Source organism: Ornithorhynchus anatinus, chromosome 12 (assembly GCF_004115215.2).
Source record: "Ornithorhynchus anatinus isolate Pmale09 chromosome 12, mOrnAna1.pri.v4, whole genome shotgun sequence".
Taxonomy (NCBI): Eukaryota; Metazoa; Chordata; class Mammalia; order Monotremata; family Ornithorhynchidae; genus Ornithorhynchus; species Ornithorhynchus anatinus.
The window spans coordinates 23,718,275-23,739,918 of NC_041739.1; the positions used below are offsets into that span (position 1 = coordinate 23,718,275).

The window sequence follows — 21,644 nt, forward strand, 5'->3', positions numbered from 1 at the left end:
CCTTTCTCTTCCCCCGCCCCTCCCCGCCGACTCAGCCGGAACGTCGCATTTACTGAGCTCCTCCTCTTCATTCATTCATTCATGCATTCATTCCATCACCCAGTCGTATTTACTGAGCGCCTCCTCTTCATTCATTCATTCATGCACTCATTCCATCACCCAGTCGCATTTACTGAGCGCCTCCTCTTCATTCATTCATTCATGCGTTCATTCCATCACCCAGTCGTATTTACTGAGCGCCTCCTCTTCATTCATTCATTCATTCCATCACCCAGTCGTATTTACTGAGCGCCTCCTCTTCATTCATTCATTCCATCACCCAGTCGTATTTACTGAGCGCCTACTCTTCATTCATTCATTCAATCAATCAATCACCCAGTCGTATTTACTGAGCTCCTCTTCATTCATTCATCCATTCCATCACCCAGTTGTATTTACTGAGCGCCTACTCTTCATTCAGTCATTCCATCACCCAGTCGTATATACTGAGCGCCTCCTCTTCATTCATTCATTCATGCATTCATTCCGTCACCCAGTCGTATTTACTGAGCGCCAACTCTTCATTCATTCATTCATGCATTCATTCCGTCACCCAGTCGTATTTACTGAGCGCCAACTCTTCATTCATTCATTCCATCACCCAGTCGTATTTACTGAGCGCCTCCTCTTCATTCATTCATTCAATCAATCAATCAATCAATCACCCAGTCGTATTTACTGAGCTCCTCTTCATTCATTCATCCATTCCATCACCCAGTCGTATTTACTGAGCGCCTCCTCTTCATTCATTCATTCATTCAATCAATCAATCAATCAATCACCCAGTCGTATTTACTGAGCTCCTCTTCATTCATTCATCCATTCCATCACCCAGTCGTATTTACTGAGCGCCTACTCTTCATTCATTCATTCATTCCATCACCCAGTCGTATTTACTGAGCGCCTACTCTTCAGTCATCCAATTGTATTTGTTGAGCGCTTACTCTTCATTCATTCATCCAATTGTATTTATTGAGCACTTACTAGTCATTCATTCAATCGGATTTATTGAGCGCTTACTCTTCATTCGGTCATCACCCAGTCGTATTTATTGAGCGCTTACTCTTCAGTCATATTTATTGCGTGCTTACTATTCATTCAATCGTATTTCATTCATCCAATCCCATTTCATTCGTCCGTCCAATCATATTTATTGAGCGCTTACTATCCATTCAATCGTATTTCAGTCATTCACCCACAGAAGCAGCGTGGCTCAGTGGAAAGAGTCGGGGCTTTGGAGTCAGAGGTCATGGGTTCGAATCCCGGCTCGGCCACTTGTCAGCTGTGTGACTTTGGGCAAGTCACTTCACTTCTCGGTGCCTCAGTGACCTCATCTGTAAAATGGGGATTAAGACTGGGAGCCCCACGTGGGAGAACCTGATTCCCGTGTCTACCCTAGCGCTTAGAACAGTGCTTGGCACATAGTAAGCGCTTAACAAATACCAACGTTATTATTATTATATTTATTGAGCGCTTACTATTCATTCATTCAATCGCATTTCATTCATTCAATCGTATTGAGTGCTTACTATGTGCAGAGCACTGCACTAAGCGCTTGGAAAGTACAGTTCAGCAACAGATATTATTGAGCGCTTACTAGTCATTCGATCGCATTTCATTCATTCAGTCGAATTTATTGAGCGCTTACTGTCTGCAGACCACTGTACTAAGCGCTTGGAAAGTGCAGTTCAGCAACAGATATTGAGCGCTTACTAGCTGCGGAGCACTGTACTAAGCGCTTGGGAAAGTGCAATACAGCAAGTAGAGACAATTCCTGCCCACAACAAGCCCGACTTTGAGGGGGAGCAGAACAGCAACACTTCTGGGGGTGCAAGTTACTGTACTGTACTTGCAGTATTATTATTGTGGTATTTAATAATAATAATAATAATGATGGTATTTGTTAAGTGCTTACTTTGTGCCAAGCACTGTTCTAAGCACTGGGGTAGATATAAGGTAACCAGGTTGTCCCACGTGGGGCTCACAGTCCTAATCCCCATTTTACAGATGAGGGAACTCAGGCCCAGAGAAGTGAAGTGACTTGCCCCAAGTCACACAGCAGGCAAGTGGTGGTCCGGATTAGAACCCGCGACCGCCGACTCCCAAGCCCGGACTCTTTCCATTAAGCCACGTGTTAAGCGCTTACTACGTGTCAAGAACTGTTCCAAACACTGGGGTAGATTGAAGTTATTTCTTGTCAGACAAGATCACTGTCCCCCATTTGTTCATTCAGCAGTAGTTGTTTGAGCGCTTACTGTGTGAAGAGCACTGTAATAATAATAATAATGTTGGTATTTAAGCGCTTACTATGTGCAGAGCACTGTTCTAAGCGCTGGGGTAGATACAGGGTAATCAGGTTGTCCCCCGTGAGGCTCACAGTTAATCCCCATTTTCCAGATGAGGTCACTGAGGCACAGCGAAGTGAAGTGACTTGCCCACAGTCACACAGCTGACAAGTGGCAGAGCGGGAGTCGAACCCATGACCTCCGACTCCCAAGATCATGCTCTTTCCACTGAGCCACGCTGCTTCCCTACTAAACGCTTGGGAAAGTGCAATACGCTGGGGTAGATTGAAGTTATTTCAGGTCAGACAAGATCCCTGTCCCATATTTGTTCATTAGTAGTAGTTGTTGAGCGCTTACTGTGTGAAGAGCACTGTACTGAACGCTCGGGAAAGTGCAGCACAACAATAAACAGTGGCATTCCCTGCCCAAAGCGAGCTCACAGCCTAGAGAGGGGAAGACAGACATCAGTATAAATAAATACGTCAATATATACATAAGGGCTTTGGGGCTGGGAGGGAGTGCGAAGGGGTCAATAAAATTACAGATATGTACATAAATAAGTGCTTTGGGGCCGGGAGTGGCCCCCAGTCTGAGGGAGAACAGGTATTGACCCCTCATTTTTTGCCTTTGAGGAAACTGAGGCCCAGAGAAGTTAAGTGACTTGCCCAAGGTCACACGGCAAGCGATTGGCAGAGCTGGGATTAGAACCCAGGCTTCAAGGCTCTCCATCCCCTTGCCCCCTCCTACCTCTCCTGCCTTCTCTCTTTCTACCGCCCACCCCGCACGCTCCGCTCCTCTGCCGCCCACCTCCTCACCGTCCCTCGGTCTCGCCCATCCCGCCGTCGACCCCTGGGTCACGTCCTCCCGCGGTCCCGGAACGCCCTCCCTCCTCACCTCCGCCAAACTGATTCTCTTCCCCTCTTCGAATCCCTACTTACAGCTCACCTCCTCCAAGAGGCCTTCCCAGACTGAGCTCCCCTTCTCCCTCGGCTCCCTCTACCCCCCCCTTCACCTCTCCGCAGCTAAACCCTCTTCTCCCCCCTTTCCCTCTCCTCCTCCCCCTCTCCCTTCCCCTCAGCACTGTACTCGTCCGCTAACTGTATATATTTGCCTTACCCTATTTATTTTGTTAATGAGATGTACATCGCCTTGATTCTATTTATTTGCTAATGTTTTAATGAGATGTTCATCCCCGCGATTCTATTTCTTGCTATTGTTCTTGTCTGTCCCTCTCCCCCGATGAGACCGTAAGCCCGTCGAAGGGCAGGGACTGTCCCTATCTGTTACCGATTTGTACATTCCAAGCGCTTAGTACGGTGCTCTGCACATAGTAAGCGCTCAATAAATACTGTTGAATGAATGAACCCAGGGCATCCGACTCCCAGGCCCCTCTGCTTTCCACTAGGCCTGCAGCTTCCCGGTGCAGAGCAGGTCTTCGTTAATCAGGTTGCTTAGGAAGTTGCTCTAAATTTTCTTTATAGTCAGAACTTTGTTTCAGGCCTGCACCAGCTTTTATTTATTAGTGATAAGATCCCCAGAATTAAAGCATCACAATTAGTGGCAGAAGATGGAGGAGGAAGAAGCAGCGATAAACAGATTATAGTAGTTGAGATCCTATTATGTTTTAATTCCTTTCTTGAGGACTGACTGCTGCTCAGATGTCTGAGAGAAAACAAGGCTTCACCTTTAATCATTCATTCAAACCTATTTTAAGGTTTTGTTTGAAGTTCAGATCCCTGAATACTTTTAAATTGTTTTTACAAATTAAGCCAGGATCTCTATTTTGGCCCCTGATAAAGTCCGACTGTCAGCTAAACAAGAAAAATGAGTTTTACCTTAACAAATGAGAGCATTAACCGGAACAGATCAGCAAATTTAGATTTTCGGGGGAAGAGATTTCAAATACTTTCAAACTAAAACCCCACTTTCAAATTTCAAAGTGTATTTTCCTTGGAATTATTCACGTAGACAGGGTTGGATTACTGTCCTGTTTATAGACTGCTTTTTTGTCAGCCTGTGAAAAGTGAGTCCCGATTTCCATCCCAGTCACTTGAATTAATGCCCGATGTTGTTGTAATAGTAATGGTGGTGTTAGTTTTATTTTCCCCTTGCTTAAACACATCCTAAATAGTTGGATCTGAAGCACAATATTTTTTCTCTTTAAAAGTACAGACTTTTCTGGAAGCAAAACTTACTGGTCACGTTTATTATGATAAAATAGATGGGAAATCAAGCATCATCCTTCTTCCATTTGCATCATCAGTATGCGCCGAGTGGCCTGGTTGAAAGAGCACAGTTCTGGGAGTCGGAAGATCTGGGTTCTAATTCTAGCGCTGCCTGATGCTTGCTGTGTGACCCTGGGCAAGTCATTAACTGTCTGTGCCTCAGTTTCCTCATCTGTGAAATGGGAAAACCTGTTCTTCCTACACTGACTGTGAGACCCTCGTGAGACATTTTTGTCTGACTTGACTAACTTTTATCTACCCAGAGCTTAAGACAGTGCTTGATATATAGTAAGTGCTTAAATTCATTCATTCAATCGTATTTATTGAGCGCTTACTGTTTGCAGAGCACTGTACTAAGCGCTTGGAAAGTACAGTTCAGCAACAGAGACAATCCCTACCCAACAACAGGCTCACAGCCTAGAAGAGGTGAGACAGACAACAAAACAAGTAAACAGGCATCAATAGCATCAGTATAAATGGAATTATGATATACCCATATCATTAGTACAATACATAGAATAATAAATATATACATATATACACAAGCGCTGTGGGGCGGAGAAGGGGGCAGAGGGAGGGAGTCGGGGCGATGAGGAGGAGCAGAGGAGAAGTGGGGGGGGGCGTAGTTTAATAATATTAATAATAAATGCTAAAAGTAATCTGTCAGTAGGTGTGTAACTGAAAAGGGCAATCCAAAGTCCACAGTCTTGATTCCATTTTGCACACACAAAGAATGTCTTTGGTTGGTTGTCCTATACATTCATTCACTCATTGTCCTGTTTATTGAGTGCTTACTGTGTGCAGAGCACTGTACTTAGCACTGAGAAAGCACAATACAACAATAAACGGTGACATTCCCCACCCACAATGAGCTCCCTTTCTCGAGTGGGGCAAACAGACTTCCTATTGTTGCCTGCAGCAGCAACTAGTGCAGACTTGTGATATGTTAGGGCCCTTCATATGATTGATGCTCAGCTAGATAATCTACTAATCAGGAAAATTACTCGCAAATACTGACGTAGAAAAGCAAATGATATCGCCGTGGACACCTTAGATGTAGCGCTGTATAAGCGGGAAGAAAAGACCGAAATAGCACAGAATGCAACGATGAGAATAACGAGGACAACAAAAATAGTAATCTGTGCCAAGTAATCACCGAACTAAGCACTGGGAGAGATACCAGGTAATCAGGTGTGACAAAATTCCTGTCCCAAACGGGGCTCACATTCTAGAGGGTAGAGAGAACGCTTAATTCCTATTTCAGAGATGAGGAAACTGAGGCACAGAGGAGTTGGGTCTCGCCTAAGGTCGCAGAGCAGGCGAGCGGCAAAGCCGCGATTAGAAACGCAGATCTAAAAACTCCCAGGCCTTTGCTCTTTCCCCTAAGCCACAGTGCCTCTCTGTGAGAAGGAATAAATAATTTTACCATTTACGGTGTTTGTGTTCATTGAATCCCAAAGAAGATATAAGGACAATTTTTCTTTGCTTCATTTGAGGATGGGACAGAGTTACCGTTACAGGAAAGATATTTATTCATTCATTCATTCAATAGTATTTATCGAGCGCTTACTATGTGCAGAGCACTGTACTAAGCGCTTGGTCGTACGCCACGATCTCATCTATCTGAACCCCCACCCCTTTCCCTTGTCATCCCTTCGGCTTAGAACTCCCTCCCCAATCATACATACAGGCCAGACCACTCTTCCTATCTCATTCATTCAGTCAATGGTATTTATTGAGCACTTACTATATGCAGAGCACTGTACTAAGCGCTTGGTCGTACGCCATGATCTCTTCTATCTGAACCCCGACCCCTTTCCCTTGTCATCCCTCCGGCTTAGAACTCCCTCCCCAGTCATATATACAGGCCAGACCACTCTTCCTATCTCATTCATTCAGTCAATAGTATTTATTGAGCACTTACTATATGCAGAGCACTGTACTAAGTGCTTGGTCGTACGCCATGATCTATCTGAACCCCAACCCCTTTCCCTTGTCATTCCTCCGGCTTAGAACTCCCTCCCCAGTCATACATACAGGCCAGACCACTCTTCCTATCTCATTCATTCAGTCAATGGTATTTATTGAGCACTTACTATATGCAGAGCACTGTACTAAGCGCTTGGTCGTACGCCATGATCTCTTCTATCTGAACCCCGACCCCTTTCCCTCGTCATCCCTCCGGCTTAGAACTCCCTCCCCAGCCATACATACAGGCCAGACTACTCTTCCTATCTCATTCATTCATTCAGTAGTATTTATTGAGCGCTTACTATGTGCAGAGCACTGTACTAAGTGCTTGGTCATATGCCATGATCTTGTCTATCTGATTCATTCATTCATTCATTCATTCAATAGTATTTATTGAGCGCTTACTATGTGCAGAGCACTGTACTAAGCGCTTGGGATGAACAAGTCGGCCATAGATAGAGACAGTCCCTGCCGTTTGACGGGCGCACAGTCTAATCGGGGGAGACGGACAGACGAGAACAATGGCAATAAATAGAGTCAAGGGGAGGAACATCTCGTAAATCTGAACCCCGACCCCCTTCCCTTGTCGTCCCTCCGGCTTAGAACTCCTTCCCCTACCATATTTATAGGCCAGACCACTCTTCCTATCTCATTCATTCATTCAATAGTATTTATTGAGCCCTTACTATGTGCAGAGCACTGTACTAAGTGCTTGGAATGGACAATTCGCTAAAAGATAGAGATAATCTCTGCCCAGTGACGGGCTCACAGTCTAATCCGGGGAGGATCACCATCCTTTGTCGTCAGATACCACTTGCGGACCTGATTTGTCCTTGCATAATAATAATGTTGGTATTTGTTAAGCGCTTACTATGTGCCGAGCACTGTTCTAAGCGCTGGGGTAGATACATGATAATCAGATTGTCCCACGTGAGGCTCACAGTCTTAATCCCCATTTTACAGATGAGGTAACTGAGGCACAGAGAAGTGAAGTGACTTGCCCACAGTCACGCAACTGACAAGTGGCAGAGCCGGGATTCGAACCCATGACCTTGGCTCCCAAGCCTCCTTCCACTGAGCCACGCGGCTTCTTCTAATAATGTTGCTATTTGTGAAGCGCTTACTATGTGCCGAGCACTGTTCTAAGCGCTGGGGTAGACACAGGGGTCAGGTTGTCCCACCTGGGGCTCACAGTCTTAATCCCCATTTTACAGATGAGGGAACTGAGGCACCGAGAAGTTAAGTGACTTGCCCACAGTCACACAGCTGACAAGTGGCCGAGCCTGGATTCGAACCCATGACCTCTGACTCCAAAGCCCGTGCTCTTTCCACTGAGCCATGCTGCTTCTTCTGCATCTCTTAAGCACTTGAGAACTCACACCTCCTTGTAGCGCTTAAGTACAATTTTGATACTCAATTACTGCTTCTCTTGCGGTTTTTTGTAAGCTCCTCGAAGTCAGAGGTCACATTGGCTAATCTGTTGGACCCATAAGCGGGAAAGCAGCGTGGCCTAGGCAAAAGGGCAACGGCCTAGGGGTAGAAGACCTGGGTTCTAATCCTGTCTCTGCCACTTACCTGCTGTATGTCCTCGGGCAAGTCTTAACTTCTCGGGCCTCGGTTCCCTCTTCTGCAAAATGGGGATTCAGTAGCCGTTCTCCGTCCTACTCAGACTGTGAGCCCCATGTGGGACCTGATTATCTCGCACCTACCCCAGAGCTTAGCACAGTGCCTGGTACGTATTAGATGCCTACCAAATACCACAATGATTATTAAGCATTTAGTACAGTTTCCTGTTTGCAATAGGTACTCTGTAAATACTGTTGATCGGTTGATTTTTTTAAATTATTTAAATTTTTTTAAGGAAACCTTTCAGTACACACTCTTCAGATGGGCAGAAGAACTGGACGCACTCAGTCGAATACCCGACTTGTTTGGATGCTATGAACAAGCTTTGGAACTGTTTCCTGATGATGAAGTAATATGTAACAGTATGGGGGAGCATCTCTTCAGGTGGGTAGTCAATTGTTTCGGTACTATATTGGGAGGGGGGTGGGGGAAATCTAAAGTAATGCTAAATTTTAACTGCGCTTCCTCATCTGTTTCATCTTCTTATTCTTTTCCTGCCTCTTGTTCCCTCATTCTTGTTCCCACTTGCTTTTCAGCCACTTATGCCGTGAGAGGAAGACAAAATTAAATAGCTTTTAGGATGGTTTTCAGTTCAAATAGAGTAGTTGGGAGCATAGGAGATGGCCTTCAAACAATCTTTGTGAAGATCATCCATTCATGCTCCAACATCTCCTCCCGCCCCGCCATCTAACAATGTAACATCCTCCCCCCTTCACTGTAACTTTGTTGTGGGCAGGGAATATGTGTGTTTATTGTTGTACTCTCCCAAGCGCTTAGTACAATGCTCAGCATACAGTAAGCACTCGATAAATATGACTGATTGAATGAATGAATAAACCCTACCCCTTTTCTCATCTGTTTCGCTTCTTCAAACTGACTTTCTCTAAAATCGAATGCTTGAGGATTGATAAATGTTCCTATTGTAACTGCTGATCTCTGATCATGTCCTGGTTTTGTGTTTTTTTTTTTAAACCATGTAGGATTTTTGCAGGTATTAACTCCTAGTGGTCAGTATGCAGTGCATTTCGATAGATCCGAAATGTAGAATCAACTCCATGTGATAGTGACTTTAAGCTGGTTGTTGGTTCAGAGAGACAGGTGTAAAAACCCTTTTCCCTTTTAACACCTCCATTTATTGTCTCTGAAGCTCCTACTATAGTCTCTGGTGTGATTTTTCCCAACCTGACCTAGGTTTTTTTTCCTGAAAGAGTCCTGTTGAGTATTTCTGGCCCTAACATTGGAAGTACTCATGAATGCGTGTACATTTCTACTATTGATCAATCAATGGTATTTATTGTGCGCTTACTGTGTGCAGGGCACTGTGCTGTGCACTTGGAATCATTCCTTCATTCGGTGGTATTTATTGAACGCTTACTGTGCGCAAAGCACTGTACTGAGTGCTTGGGAGAGTACAATATAACAATAAAAAGACACATTCCCTGCCCACAGCGAGCTTACAGTCTAGACACATTCCAGACGTTGATTCTCCCTAGTGATACTTTTAGATTTTTGAGCCCCACAAGAGGCACGGCCTAGGCGTAATTCCCACCTGTATATGTTTTCCCAGCGCTTACTACAGTGCTCTGTACACAGTATTTAATAAAGAGCATTGCTATCTGTCTCCCCTCTTTGCTTGCTTTTCCACATTTTGGATGGACTCTTAGAGTTTGAACAGATAACAATTTGTAGTACTTGCATGCATTATTTGGCCACACAGCAGCATAGAGTAACATAGGAATGCCCTCCGTAGTTGGCATTTGTACCGAAATGTACTTTTACAAGCCTATGAGTCCCCCTGGGATTAGCTCTCAGTGTGGATCTGACCCATGCGCTTGTAACGTTAACTTAGTTTATTTTACTCTCTCTGTAGTCATCTCCTTTCATTCATTCAATAGTATTTATTGAGCGCTTACTATGTGCCGAGCACTGGACTAAGCGCTTGGAATGTACAAATCGGCAACAGATAGAGACAATCCCTGCCCATTGACGGGCTGACAGTCTAATCCGGGGAGACAGACAGACAAGAGCAATAGCAATAAATAGAATCAAGGGGATGGACATCTCATTAAAACAATAGCAATAAATAGAATCAAGGTGATGTGCACCTCATTAAAATAAATAGGGTAATAAAAAATATATAAAATTGAGTGGACGAGTACAGTGCTGAGGGGAAGGGAGACGGGGAGGAGCAGAGGGAAAGGGGGGGAAGGGGACTTAATGTTGGTATTTGTTAAGCGCTTACTATGTGCAGAGCACTGTTCTAAGCGCTGGGGTAGATACAGGGTCATCGGGTTGGCCCACGTGAGGCTCACAGTTAATCCCCATTTTACAGATGAGGTAACGGAGGCACAGAGAAGTGAAGTGACTTGCCCAAAGTCACACAGCTGCCAAGTGGCAGAGCCGGGATTCGAACTCATGACCTCTGACTCCAAAGCCTGGGCTCTTTCCACTGAGCCACGCCACTTAGCTGAGGGGAGGTGAAGGGGGCGTGGAGGGGCAGCAGAGGGAGCAGAGGGAAAAGGGGAAGCTCAGTCTGGGAAGGCCTCTTGGAGGAGGTGAGCTCTAAGTAGGGCTTTGAAAAGGGGAAGAGAATTAGTTTGGCGGAGGTGAGGGGGGAGGGCGTTCCGGGACCGCGGGAGGATGTGGCCCAGGGGTCGACGGCGGGATAGGCGAGAATGGGGGACCGCGAGCAGGTGGGCGGCAGAGGAGCGGAGCGTGCGGGGTGGGCGGTGGAAAGAGAGAAGGGAGGAGAGGTAGGAGGAGGCAAGGTGACACTCTAACTGGTTTGTATATGCCTTTATAACTCTTACGCGGTTGGCATCGTGGCGTACGGGCACAATTTGACTTTGCTCCGATTGTAACTTTTTTATTTTCCTTTTGCTTAAGCTGTGGCTTCCCTCAGGCTACACGTTCTTTCCCTGGCTATGACTGTGTACTTTGGCATGTGGCCTACTTTGGCTCGACGGCTTTTTGGTTTTTTCCCCTTTCAATGCTGCTTTATTTCACAACTGAAGAGAATTAACTTGGTCCCACAGTCTTACGGACTTGTACTGTACTATAGCCTTAAGCTGCAGATGCCTTGGGGTGACGATCGATGAAAATTAATAGATGAGATCTCTTATCTTAGGGAGCTCACTGTCTACGCTCTTAAGGACAGTCCTCACAGCTTTCCTCCCCAGGAAAACTTTCCTTTTTCACTAGTGCCTGGCTTGCTTCAGATGTGCCCATTTATCCAAAATGGAGGGACTGGCCTCTCTGGCCTTCCCTTTCTTCCTGAAATGGACAAGGCTGGATTCCTGTGAGCTCCTTGAGGGCAGGGAATGTGTCCCATGGCTTCTGTTATACTCACTCTCCCAAGTCCCCGACAGCCCCCCCTCAGTCGGTCTCCGTGCCAAATGGCGAAACCCGCCTACCTGTCCCTCGGCAGCCTGGGGAACGCGCAGCGACCATCTCGGCAGTAGTATTTCTCACCTCCTTGCTCGCTATACGTACTACCCCAACGGGAACACGTCTTTGCAGGGATGAGTGCGTGTGCAGCCAATAGCACAGCATCACCACATCGGCTCGGATTTGATGTCACTGGGCCCGGTTGGAGGACCGACCGTCGTTTGAGATCAGAGACTCCATCGTCGTCAAAGCCAAGAGGAGGGCTACACAGATCTTTTTTTTTTTTTTAAAAAAAAAAGTTCAATCCGTGTTTCCCCAGTCTTCAAGAACCTCCAGTGACTGTCCATCCCCTCCGTGTTAAATGGAAACTCCTTATCATCGGCTTTAAAGCAATCAGTTGCCTCGGCCCCTCCTATTTTACCTGGCTGAGTTCCCGAGGCGACCCAACCCACTCACTTTGCTTCTCTAACGCCAACCTCCTAACTGCATCTCGATCTTGTCAATCTTGCTGCCGACCCCTTGCCCACATCTTCCCTCTGGCCCGGAACTCCCTCTCCTTCCTCCCTCCTTTCGTATCTAACAGATCACCACTCTCCCCACCTTCCTAGCCTTATTAAAATCCCCTCTCCTCCAAGAGGCCTTCCCCGACTAAGCCCTCATTTCCCGTACTCCCTCTCCCCTTCTGCGTCACCCTTATACTTGGATTTGTACCCTTTAAGCACTTTACATTCACCACACCCTCAGCCCCACAGCACTTATGTTCATATCCGTAATTTCTTTTAATGTCTGCTCCCCCCTCTAGACCGTAAGCCCCTTGTGGACAAGGAACTTGTTTACCAACTCTGGTGTTACTGTACTCCCCCAAGCAAAATACAGTGCTCTGCCCTCAGAAAACACTCAATACATAATATTGATCGATTGACTGATTGATTGATTGAGGCCTTGAAAGAGAGAAGAGGGCTTAGGGCCAGTTACTTCCCCGGAAACCACCTTCCCACATCACTGACTCCAGGCCAGTTCAGAAGCTTGAAAAGGTAGAGTTCATGCTGATCAGGAGACCATCCCACTGTTAATGGGAGAAGCAGTGTGGCTCAATGGAAAGAGCCCGGGCTTGAGAGCCAGAGGTCATGGGTTCTAATCCCGGCTCCGCCACTTGTCAGCTGTGTGACTTTGGGTAAGTCACTTAACTTCTCTGTGCCTCAGTTACCTCATCTGTAAAATGGGGTTTAAGCCTGTGAGCCCCAACCTGATCACCTTGTATCCCCCAGCGCTTAAAACAGTGCTTTGCACATAGTAAGCACTTAACAAATGCCATCATTAGTATTAGTATCAATGAAGATGCTACTTACCTTCAGAGAAAAGCCATTACAGATTGTTTCTTCCTAACTGTGTTTTTTTCTTAAACGCTTACAGTGTATGAAGCCTGGGGTAGGTACCTGAGAATCAGGTCCCACATGGGGCTCACAGTCCAAAAAGGAGGGAGAACAGGCATTGAATCCCCATTTTGCAGTTGAGGGAATACTAATGGTGATAATACTGGTGTTTGTTAAGCGCTTACTATGTGCCAAGCACTGTTCTAAGTGCTGGGGTAGATACAGGGTAATCAGGTTGTCCCACGTCGGGCTCACAGAATTAATCCCCATTTTACAGATGAGGTAACTGAGGCCCATAGAAGTGAAGCGACTTGCCCAGGGTCACACAGCAGACAAGTGGCGGAGCAGGGATTAGAACTCATGACCTCTGACTTCCAAGCCCGGGCTCTTTCCACTAAGCCACGCTGGCCCAGAAAAGTTAAGTGACTTCCCCAAGGTCACACAGGAAGCAGCGTGGCTCAGTGGAAAGAGCACGGGCTTTGGAGTCAGGGCTCATGAGTTCGAATCCCAGCTCTGCCACTGGTCGGCTGTGTGACTGTGGGCAAGTCACTTAACTTCTCTGTGCCTCAGTTCCCTCATCTGTAAAATGGGGATTAAGACTGTGAGCCCCACGTGGGACAACCTGATTCCCCTATGTCTACCCCAGCACTTAGAACAGTGCTCGGCACATAGTAAGTGCTTAACAAATACCAACATTATTATTATTATTACACAACGGGTAAGTGGCGGCGCTTGGATTAGAACTCAGGTCCTCTGATTTCCAGGCCCGTGCTCTTAGGCCATGCTGCTTCTCTCATGCACCATCCAGCCTCTCATTTTCTTCTGTAAGGGCTGGGGCAAGATGAGCACTGTAGTTGAGATTGGAAAGAAGGAAAATATTCTCACCAAGACCCACGTACAGATGAATGACGACTCATATAGTTTCGGTGAAAGTGTGCTTGTTTATACGTTTAGAGTGCATTTAGAGTACATTTAGATTGGAAACTTGTAATACACTAGTGAAAGTTTGGAGGTGGTCCTGATGACACAAAAAAAGGATGAACTTCCGAAAAGATTAATGGCCCACCTCTGTAATGTTTCCAAAATAAAAATAACTCCGAATGCAAATCTTCCTCTCCAACCTTAAAAGCGCTGCTTTTAAGAAGTTATACCAATTGTGCAATTGAATCCCAAAATAGAGTGTATAATCATCTAGGCATGCCATAGTGAGGAAATAATTCTAAAATAGAGTTTTTTAATAGAGATTTTCCATCAAGAGCAAAATATATTCCATCAGGCGATAGGTAATTCTTTCCATGCATAAAGAGTGACGCTTTATGAGTTAATTCCACTCTAATGCATCTGTGCTATATTATAATAATACGATGCTGCTAACCAAGGCACTCTAAATGTATAAACAAACACACTTTCACTGAAACTAGATGAGTCATCGTCCATCTGTACGTGGGTCTTGCCGAGAATATTTTCCTTCTTTCCAAACAGAATGGAAAATAGTTCTTTCTGAGAGTTCTCTTGTAGTGTACCCTACTATTGTGTAATTCTGTAGACAGTTTAAACATGTGTGGGCATAGCTTTTATGTGACTTGATATTTCTGCTCCAGTGAGAGTGTTTTTCTATGCAGTCAGCTCTTTAAAAGAACAATTCCTTATTTCTGTACTAGGTTGTAGAGGAAGATCTGCATTCGGAGTTATTTTTATTTTGGAAACATTACAGAGGTGGGCCATTAATCTTTTCGGAAGTTGGACCTTTTTTGTGTGTCATTAGGAGCACCTCCAAACTTTTACTACTATATTACTAATTCTTGAGTTTTCAGCTTCAGTAAGTTTTGGGCATATGATTGTGTAACAAGACTAAACGTGTCATAATCAATATCTCTTCGCATCTCTACTCGGCAGAACAAATTACGCTTCTCTCCCCGATCACATCACTCTTTGACTCTTAGCCCGAAGAGTGACCACTGGTAGGAAATCCACATTTTGTTACCGACAGAGCATTTGTATAATGTCCAGTGATTACTCAAGTGCTGTTTCCCATGTTGATTTAAATTACGGGTTAAGTATCTGACATACTATTTGGAAAATTTTCAAGCCTTTCCTTTTGAAATATGAAGAAATGAAGTCATTATCAATATCATAAATATAGCTAGTGTTAAAAGCCATTTTTATAGACTCGGGATAAGCACTTGAATTCTTGGTAATTGTTTTCCCCCATCCTCCTTTAATATTTTGTACATTATAGCTTTTTGGAAGATAGGCGCATATTTTCTGTCTTTTTTTTTGTTTGTTTTATTGGTAGAATGGGCTTTAGAGATGAAGCAGCTGGTTATTTTCACAAAGCAGTGAAGCTAAATCCCGACTTCGCCGACGCAAAGGAGAATTTTTACCGTGTTGCAAACTGGCTTGTTGAACGCTGGCATTTTATCATGCTTAATGACATCAAAAGAAATATGGCTTATCAGGCAGCGATCCAGAAGGTGGTGAGCTTGGGATGCAAAACCGTTCTGGACATCGGCACTGGAACTGGAATACTGAGGTTTGTTAGAGTTGCATTTTAGGAATGCTCCTTAGACAAGACTGTTAATCAGAGCTCAACATATTTCTTTTGGAAGTGAAATGACAGAGATGTGTAGTTAGCAGATAAAGAGGTAGAGAAGTTCTGATGCACCATATCAAAAAATAAAAAACCCAAAACAGTTCAAAACCAAAAAAAATATAAAGAGACCAAGATACTTTATGAGTAGTATTTTTGTTTAACTGGTGAATTTCAGTCAACTCTTGTTCAGCCCTGTTAATAATTTAATTAAATTGTAGGGCCTAAAAATCAAGTTTTTAAAAGTGGAAACAATCGTATCAATTAACGTAGAGGACCTCCAAAATGTGGTTAGCTGATTCATCGTATTTCCCTTTAAGGACTACACGTTTGACAATTGGAAGCAAAGACTGGATGTATAGTAAATAATTCCTGTATTTCAGGTTTGAACATAAGTATTCAAATAGTTTGCCAAATTTTTCTGACAAAACTTTTTTTTCCAAAGCATGTTTGCCAAGAAGGCTGGTGCACCCTCTGTCTATGCCTGCGAATTGTCAAAGACCATGTATGAACTTGCTTGTGATGTCGTAGCAGCCAACAACATGGCAACGGAAATAAAACTCCTCCATATGAAGTCCCTTGATATAGAGGTTCCAAAACACCTTCCTGAGAGGTATTTTCAGTGCTAGCATTTTGTTACGGTTTTGTTAATTTTACTGAAGTGACAAAGTTTCAGCCGTCTGTTGAAACTGGAATAGGGTTACTCTTTATCGGTATTGAGGAAGGAAATTCTTCTTCGTGTGCTTTTGATTGATTAGAAACATGATCTGTTTTCTTAGAATGTAGGCATTTGTAATGCGTGCTTCTCCGTGTATCTAAAAATAAAATCAGCCCTTGACCTGCGGTAACTTTCCATGAATGAAATAGTTGCATCAGAAGGAGAGGAAGTGATTGCTCTGTTTGTTTCCTGACCTGGAGACCTCAGTGTCTTGAAATTAACCACGCGGACATTGGATTTTTAATGTTGGCTCACCCCAGCCTTCATATAACCTGTGCTACTTCTGCCATGTATGTTCCTTTTTTTTTCTTTTAAGGTATTTGTTAAGTGCTTACTACGTAGCAGGTACTCTACTAAATGCTGGGGTAGATACAGGCTAATCAGGTTGGACACAGTGCATGTCCCACATGGGGCCCACAGTCTTAAATCCCATTTTGCAGATGAAGTAACTGAGGCAGAGAAGTTGTGACTTACCCAAGGGCCCACACACAGCAGACAAGTGGCAGAGCCAGGATTAGAACTCAAGTCCTTATGACTCCCGCCCATGCTCTATCCACTGAGCCACACGGCTTCTCTTTTCCGCCACCTGCTGAAAGTGGGAATTGGGAGCAGAATTTGACATCAGGCTCCCACACTTCATTTTGGGCCTTACCATCCGGTCTCTTTTTTCAAAACCCTACTTTACCTTGCTGCTGTTACTTCCCCCTTGGGGGGAGATAAAAGAGAGAATTGAGACCTTCTGCCCATCCTTAATAAATCCTAAGTCCCCAGGCAGGGCCCTCTCCTTTTTTCAAGATGATAATAATTTTTAAAAATCAAGTTAAAACTGAAAAGCTTGCCTAGAGGATGCCTGCTTTGGCCTATCTTGCCTTCTGCTTTCATCCGGCCATGATGATAAGTTTTAAAATTTTTTCATAAGCTGCTCTTTGGCATTTTTATCCCATTTGCCAATTACTGAGGGAATATATAATATCTAGGAAAAATGACCAGCTGCAGGGCACTCTAATCCTAAATTAATTCCTTCCGCTTGCACGTGGTTTTCTGATTCTACATTTCCTGATCTCTTCCCATTTTTAGCAAAAAGACTAAATATGAGAGCAGGGTTGTTTTACGCAGATAGCCGATACCATAAATAAATGGCAATTACCGTGACCTCAATCAGAAAGAAGATCAGAGAATCATTACAGAGACCAGTTTTCTGTAGCAGTAATAGTAAAGGGAACTAGCCTATATTTGCCCTTTCATTTTTAATAACTCTGTGATACATAGAAATTAACATAAGAGCTAAAATTGGATAGATCTGGATGTAGTGTTTGCCAACTTATTTTTTTAATATGATGATCTTAGTTGATTGAAAATTAGTCCTGTGTTCATGTACTTGATTTTTCTTTGAATTCTATAAAAGTTAAGTGCTACAGTTATTCTTGAATTTGGTAGACAAATTATTTTGATTTTTCTCTGTGCCTCAGTTACCTCATCGGTTAAGTGGGGATTAAGACCGAGAGCAACCTGACTACCTTATATCTACCTCAGCACTTAGAACAGTGCTTGGCACATAGTAAGTGCTTAACAAATACCCCAAAAAGGGGCTATCTGCCAATCTTAAATGAGAAAAATGTCATAGGGGATTTTTAGCATGGAAATGAAATCATAAGACTGTAGGCAAATCGTATATTTGAAAGGCCTCTCTTGTAACCAGGTTATTTAAACTAGCCAATGTGATTTTTAAAGGCATAAATACTCCGGCCGTACTTATCATCTTGCCGTACTTATCCGAATCCAACTTAGTTTGCCTGGAGAACTTCTGAGGTCTTTTACTGTGGTTATGACCGTGGCAAAGCCACCTGACCCCACATCTCCTGAGATCTAGGAAATTTAGCCACCATAATCCTTGTCTTCTCACCAATGGGAACAGTGAATAAAAGAGACATCATCTTAGCGATATATACAGGGTCGATCAAAGTATTTGTTTTATTAGTTTCTGAGTCTTTCAAAAGGCAAAAATCAAGAAATTCTAGATGTGTTCCTTTTTAGGTCCATGTAGAATCTAAGCCAAAACTAGAGAGCTATTGTGTTAAATGTCAAGTGGCGTTATACAAGCAGCACGGCCTGTTTGATAGAGCATGGGCTTGGGAGACAGAGGACCTGGATTCTAATTCTGTCTCCACAGCTTACATGTTGTGTGACCTTGGGCAAATCACATAACTTCTGTGCCTCAATTTCCTCCCTGACACAATGGGGATTCAGTATCTGTTCTCCCTCTTGCTTAGTCTTTTGGGACCTGCTGATCTTGTATCTTCCCCAGTGCTTGGCCAATAGTCAGTGCTTAACCAGCATGAAAATTGTTATTATAATTGCTATTACTAATACCTTCCAGGAACAGTGTAGTAATTTGGGATCCTAGATTTGTTTTGTTTTTTAACCAGACTGCTTTCATTAATTTTCTTAAGTTCCCTCAGTTTCCTCTGGTTTCTCAATTGCCCCTCTTTCTTCAGCGTGCTTGTACTGATCATTGTCAGTAGCATCATCTTCTAATACTAGCGACATATGTGGTACGGGAAGACTTTGGCTGGTTCCTTAATAATTGTTAATATTCAATCATATTTAAGGTATTGCATTATCTAAAGTGTTCGTTAAACCCAATAATTATTGCTTTAAAATTTTTGTTTTTTCAAACCAAGAGGCGATGAGACATATCCATCATAAAATATGATTTTAGTGTTGCACCAAAGAGGTTGATTATTGCTCCAAAGCAATTTTCATGATAATCACAGGTTGGATTGCAATTATTTCAGGCTGTAAGAAAGGAGTTCTGATTAAAGGCAGATTTTTCAAAGTGTACCAGGATCGTTGACTTTTTCTCCCCTCTCCTTATATAGGGTTTCCCTTGTTGTAACAGAAACTGTCGATGCAGGTTTATTTGGAGAAGGAATTGTGGAGAGCTTGATCCATGCTTGGGAGAATTTGCTTTTGAAGCCAAAGGTAGGAAGGAGTCTATTTACATATGGCTGGGTCGCCACTGTTCATAACCACTGTCAACTATTCCATCTCATAACCACTTTGTAATTCTGTTTTCACTGTGGTCTTACGTAGTGGCAAACTAGGGGGTTTTGCTGCTGTTGTTTTATTCTCTCCAAAGCCCTTCTAAGGTCTTTTTATGTCATTTTTATTTCTGTTTCAGATGTAAGCACGTGCCCTCTAGTGTTAAAAATTAAAGTGGCTTTGCAGTTTTACGGGTATATTGATTTGTAGCCTAGTTTTTATCCATGAATAAGAGATTGAAGATAGACACACATTTCAAATTTAGTAGGAAAATAACACCTAGACTAAGCTGTCTGCTAAAATACCCAACTCTGATGGTTGTGCATCTCCCTTTCCCCTAACATGGCCTAGCGGTTAAGAGCACGGACCTGGGAGTCAGAAAGGACCTAGGTTCAAATCCTGGCTCCACCGCTTGTCTACTGTGTGACCTTGGGCAAGTCATTTCACTTTGCCTCAGTTCCCTCATCTGTAAAATGGGACTGTGAGCCCTATGTGGGACAAGGGACTGTATCCAACCTGATCAGCTTGTTTCTACCTCAGTGCTTAGAACAGTGCCTGGCACACAGTAAGCACTTAACAAATACATTTTTACTGTTATCATTAGTAATGATAATGTTAATGTTAATGCATTAATGTTAATAATTTCTTATCTGCTCTGTGGCTTACCGACCAGTACAGTCGTGGTTTGTATTCAGCAGTTGTTCTGTTAAGGCTTAAAAAACTTTAGACGGTTGCCGATTAAAATGTAATCATTCCAGTCAAAGAAAATAATTGCACAGATGTCTAACGGGAGAGATCCAGTACGAACTACAGTGACAGACATCACATGAAATTAGTTTGAGAGCTTGCTGGGATGTAAAGTTTAAGAAAAAGTGAAAAAAACATACAATAGGCACTGAGAGATGAATGCAGGAAGTGTGAAAACAGTAGAAGCAAAATAATTACAGTTGGCCTCTAAAGTTTCCTCAAGTTTTACTGATAAATGGCATCTTTTCATTGAACAATATGTAGTTAAAAATTAGGAAGCAAATAGAAAATCTTTTTGAGAGAGTAAATAATGAGTTACTGTTTAACTCTCAGCTCATTTTGGGCAGGGAAACGTATCCACTAATTCTGTTGTATCGTACTCTCCCAAGCGCTTAGTACAGTGCTCTGTACCTAGTAAGCGCTCAACAAATGCCACTGATGAGGGATTGATTCACTTCGTTGAGATCCATTTGTCCTAATTTGGTAGTTCAAACTAACTTTAAATCTGCAGCCCAAAGGTCAATTTGGTAATTGTGAAGAATATGGACAAGTTATACCAGCAGGAGCTGCTGTATTTGGGATGGCGGTAGAATGTGCGGAGATACGCAGGCATCACAGGTGGGTGTTGTTTTTCAGGAAAAGCTTTGAAAAGCCCATGTAGAAGTTATTTATTTGGAATCTTTTGTTAACTATGCAGTTTACAGTTACTTCTAGTGCTTTCTAAGGATTTTGTTTGGCTTTTTTTTTTTTTTGATTAGTTTATGGGCTCTTTAAAGAGCTTTGAAAGCCATGAATGAGTATTGGGGAAACCTGGGCTGTTTTTCAATTTTTGACCCATTTGTTGTGTTATTCATTCGTTCATTCACTCACTTATATTTATTGAGCATTTACCGTGTACAGAGCACTTGTACTAAGCGCTTGGAAAGTACAATATGCAGCAATAAAGAGAGACGGTCCTTGCCCACAACGGGCACTTCTTGTGCTTCGCTTCTCTCATTTTAAAAGTATCAGTCTTGGGCTTTAGCTGGTACGGAAACAGAAATCCTAGGTGAGCAGAGTAAGCTCGAGGCATATTTAGTGTCTGTATAACAGTTGCATTATCACATGACTAGTGAGTATACTGTTTTCAGGCAGTATGCATTCTTTGAAAGTGGGGTAAAGAAGAACCTCCCTGTCATGACAGTGCCTGCTAAGAGTAAATCATTTTGTTCCATCCAGGTGGAAGAGCTAATGAGCCACTATGAGATTTTTTTTTTTTTTAGCTACTACAAGATCGGGAAATGTCAAGTTTGTTTTTTGCAGGAATTTCACAATGATTGATATATCTCATTTTTGTTGGAAAATATGTATGTTATGTTTTTATGTGAAATGGTAGGTGAGGTGTGATAGCTTTATGGGCATGAGTTAAATTTGCTATTTTTCTCATTGTCCAACTTTGTAATACTTATGTTACTTTAAACTAGGTATTACTATATTTTTTGAGTATTCCCTCCTCCCTTAGAGTGTTAGCTCCTTTTGGGCAGGGAAAGTGTCACTTCATTATTCTGTACTTCTCAGTGGACCGCACAAAGTGGGTGCTCAATAAATGCTGCTACTTATTACTCTGAAGGCCTTGTAAGGTGTAGAATCCTGCATAAATGC

The 21,644-nt window shown here is 43.3% G+C and overlaps 1 protein-coding gene across 3 annotated transcripts in view; it reads left to right on the forward strand.

The window, feature by feature from the left end:
* Nucleotides 1-21,644, forward strand: part of PRMT9 (protein arginine methyltransferase 9) — a 45,239-nt gene that overhangs the window by 316 nt on the left and 23,279 nt on the right. For 2 of the 3 annotated variants that reach the window (XR_003763437.1, XM_029077116.1), the window contains exons 2-6: nt 8,382-8,530; nt 15,203-15,439; nt 15,942-16,109; nt 19,094-19,196; nt 20,515-20,621. Coding sequence is in view for 2 of the 3 variants with exons in the window: in XM_029077116.1 (XP_028932949.1) it covers nt 8,511-8,530; nt 15,203-15,439; nt 15,942-16,109; nt 19,094-19,196; nt 20,515-20,621 (635 nt within the window). In the remaining variant the exon portion in view is untranslated. Of the gene's footprint in view, nt 1-8,381; nt 8,531-14,567; nt 14,623-15,202; nt 15,440-15,941; nt 16,110-19,093; nt 19,197-20,514; nt 20,622-21,644 lie in introns of those variants that run through there. The other variant, XM_029077117.1, reaches the window with a different exon arrangement.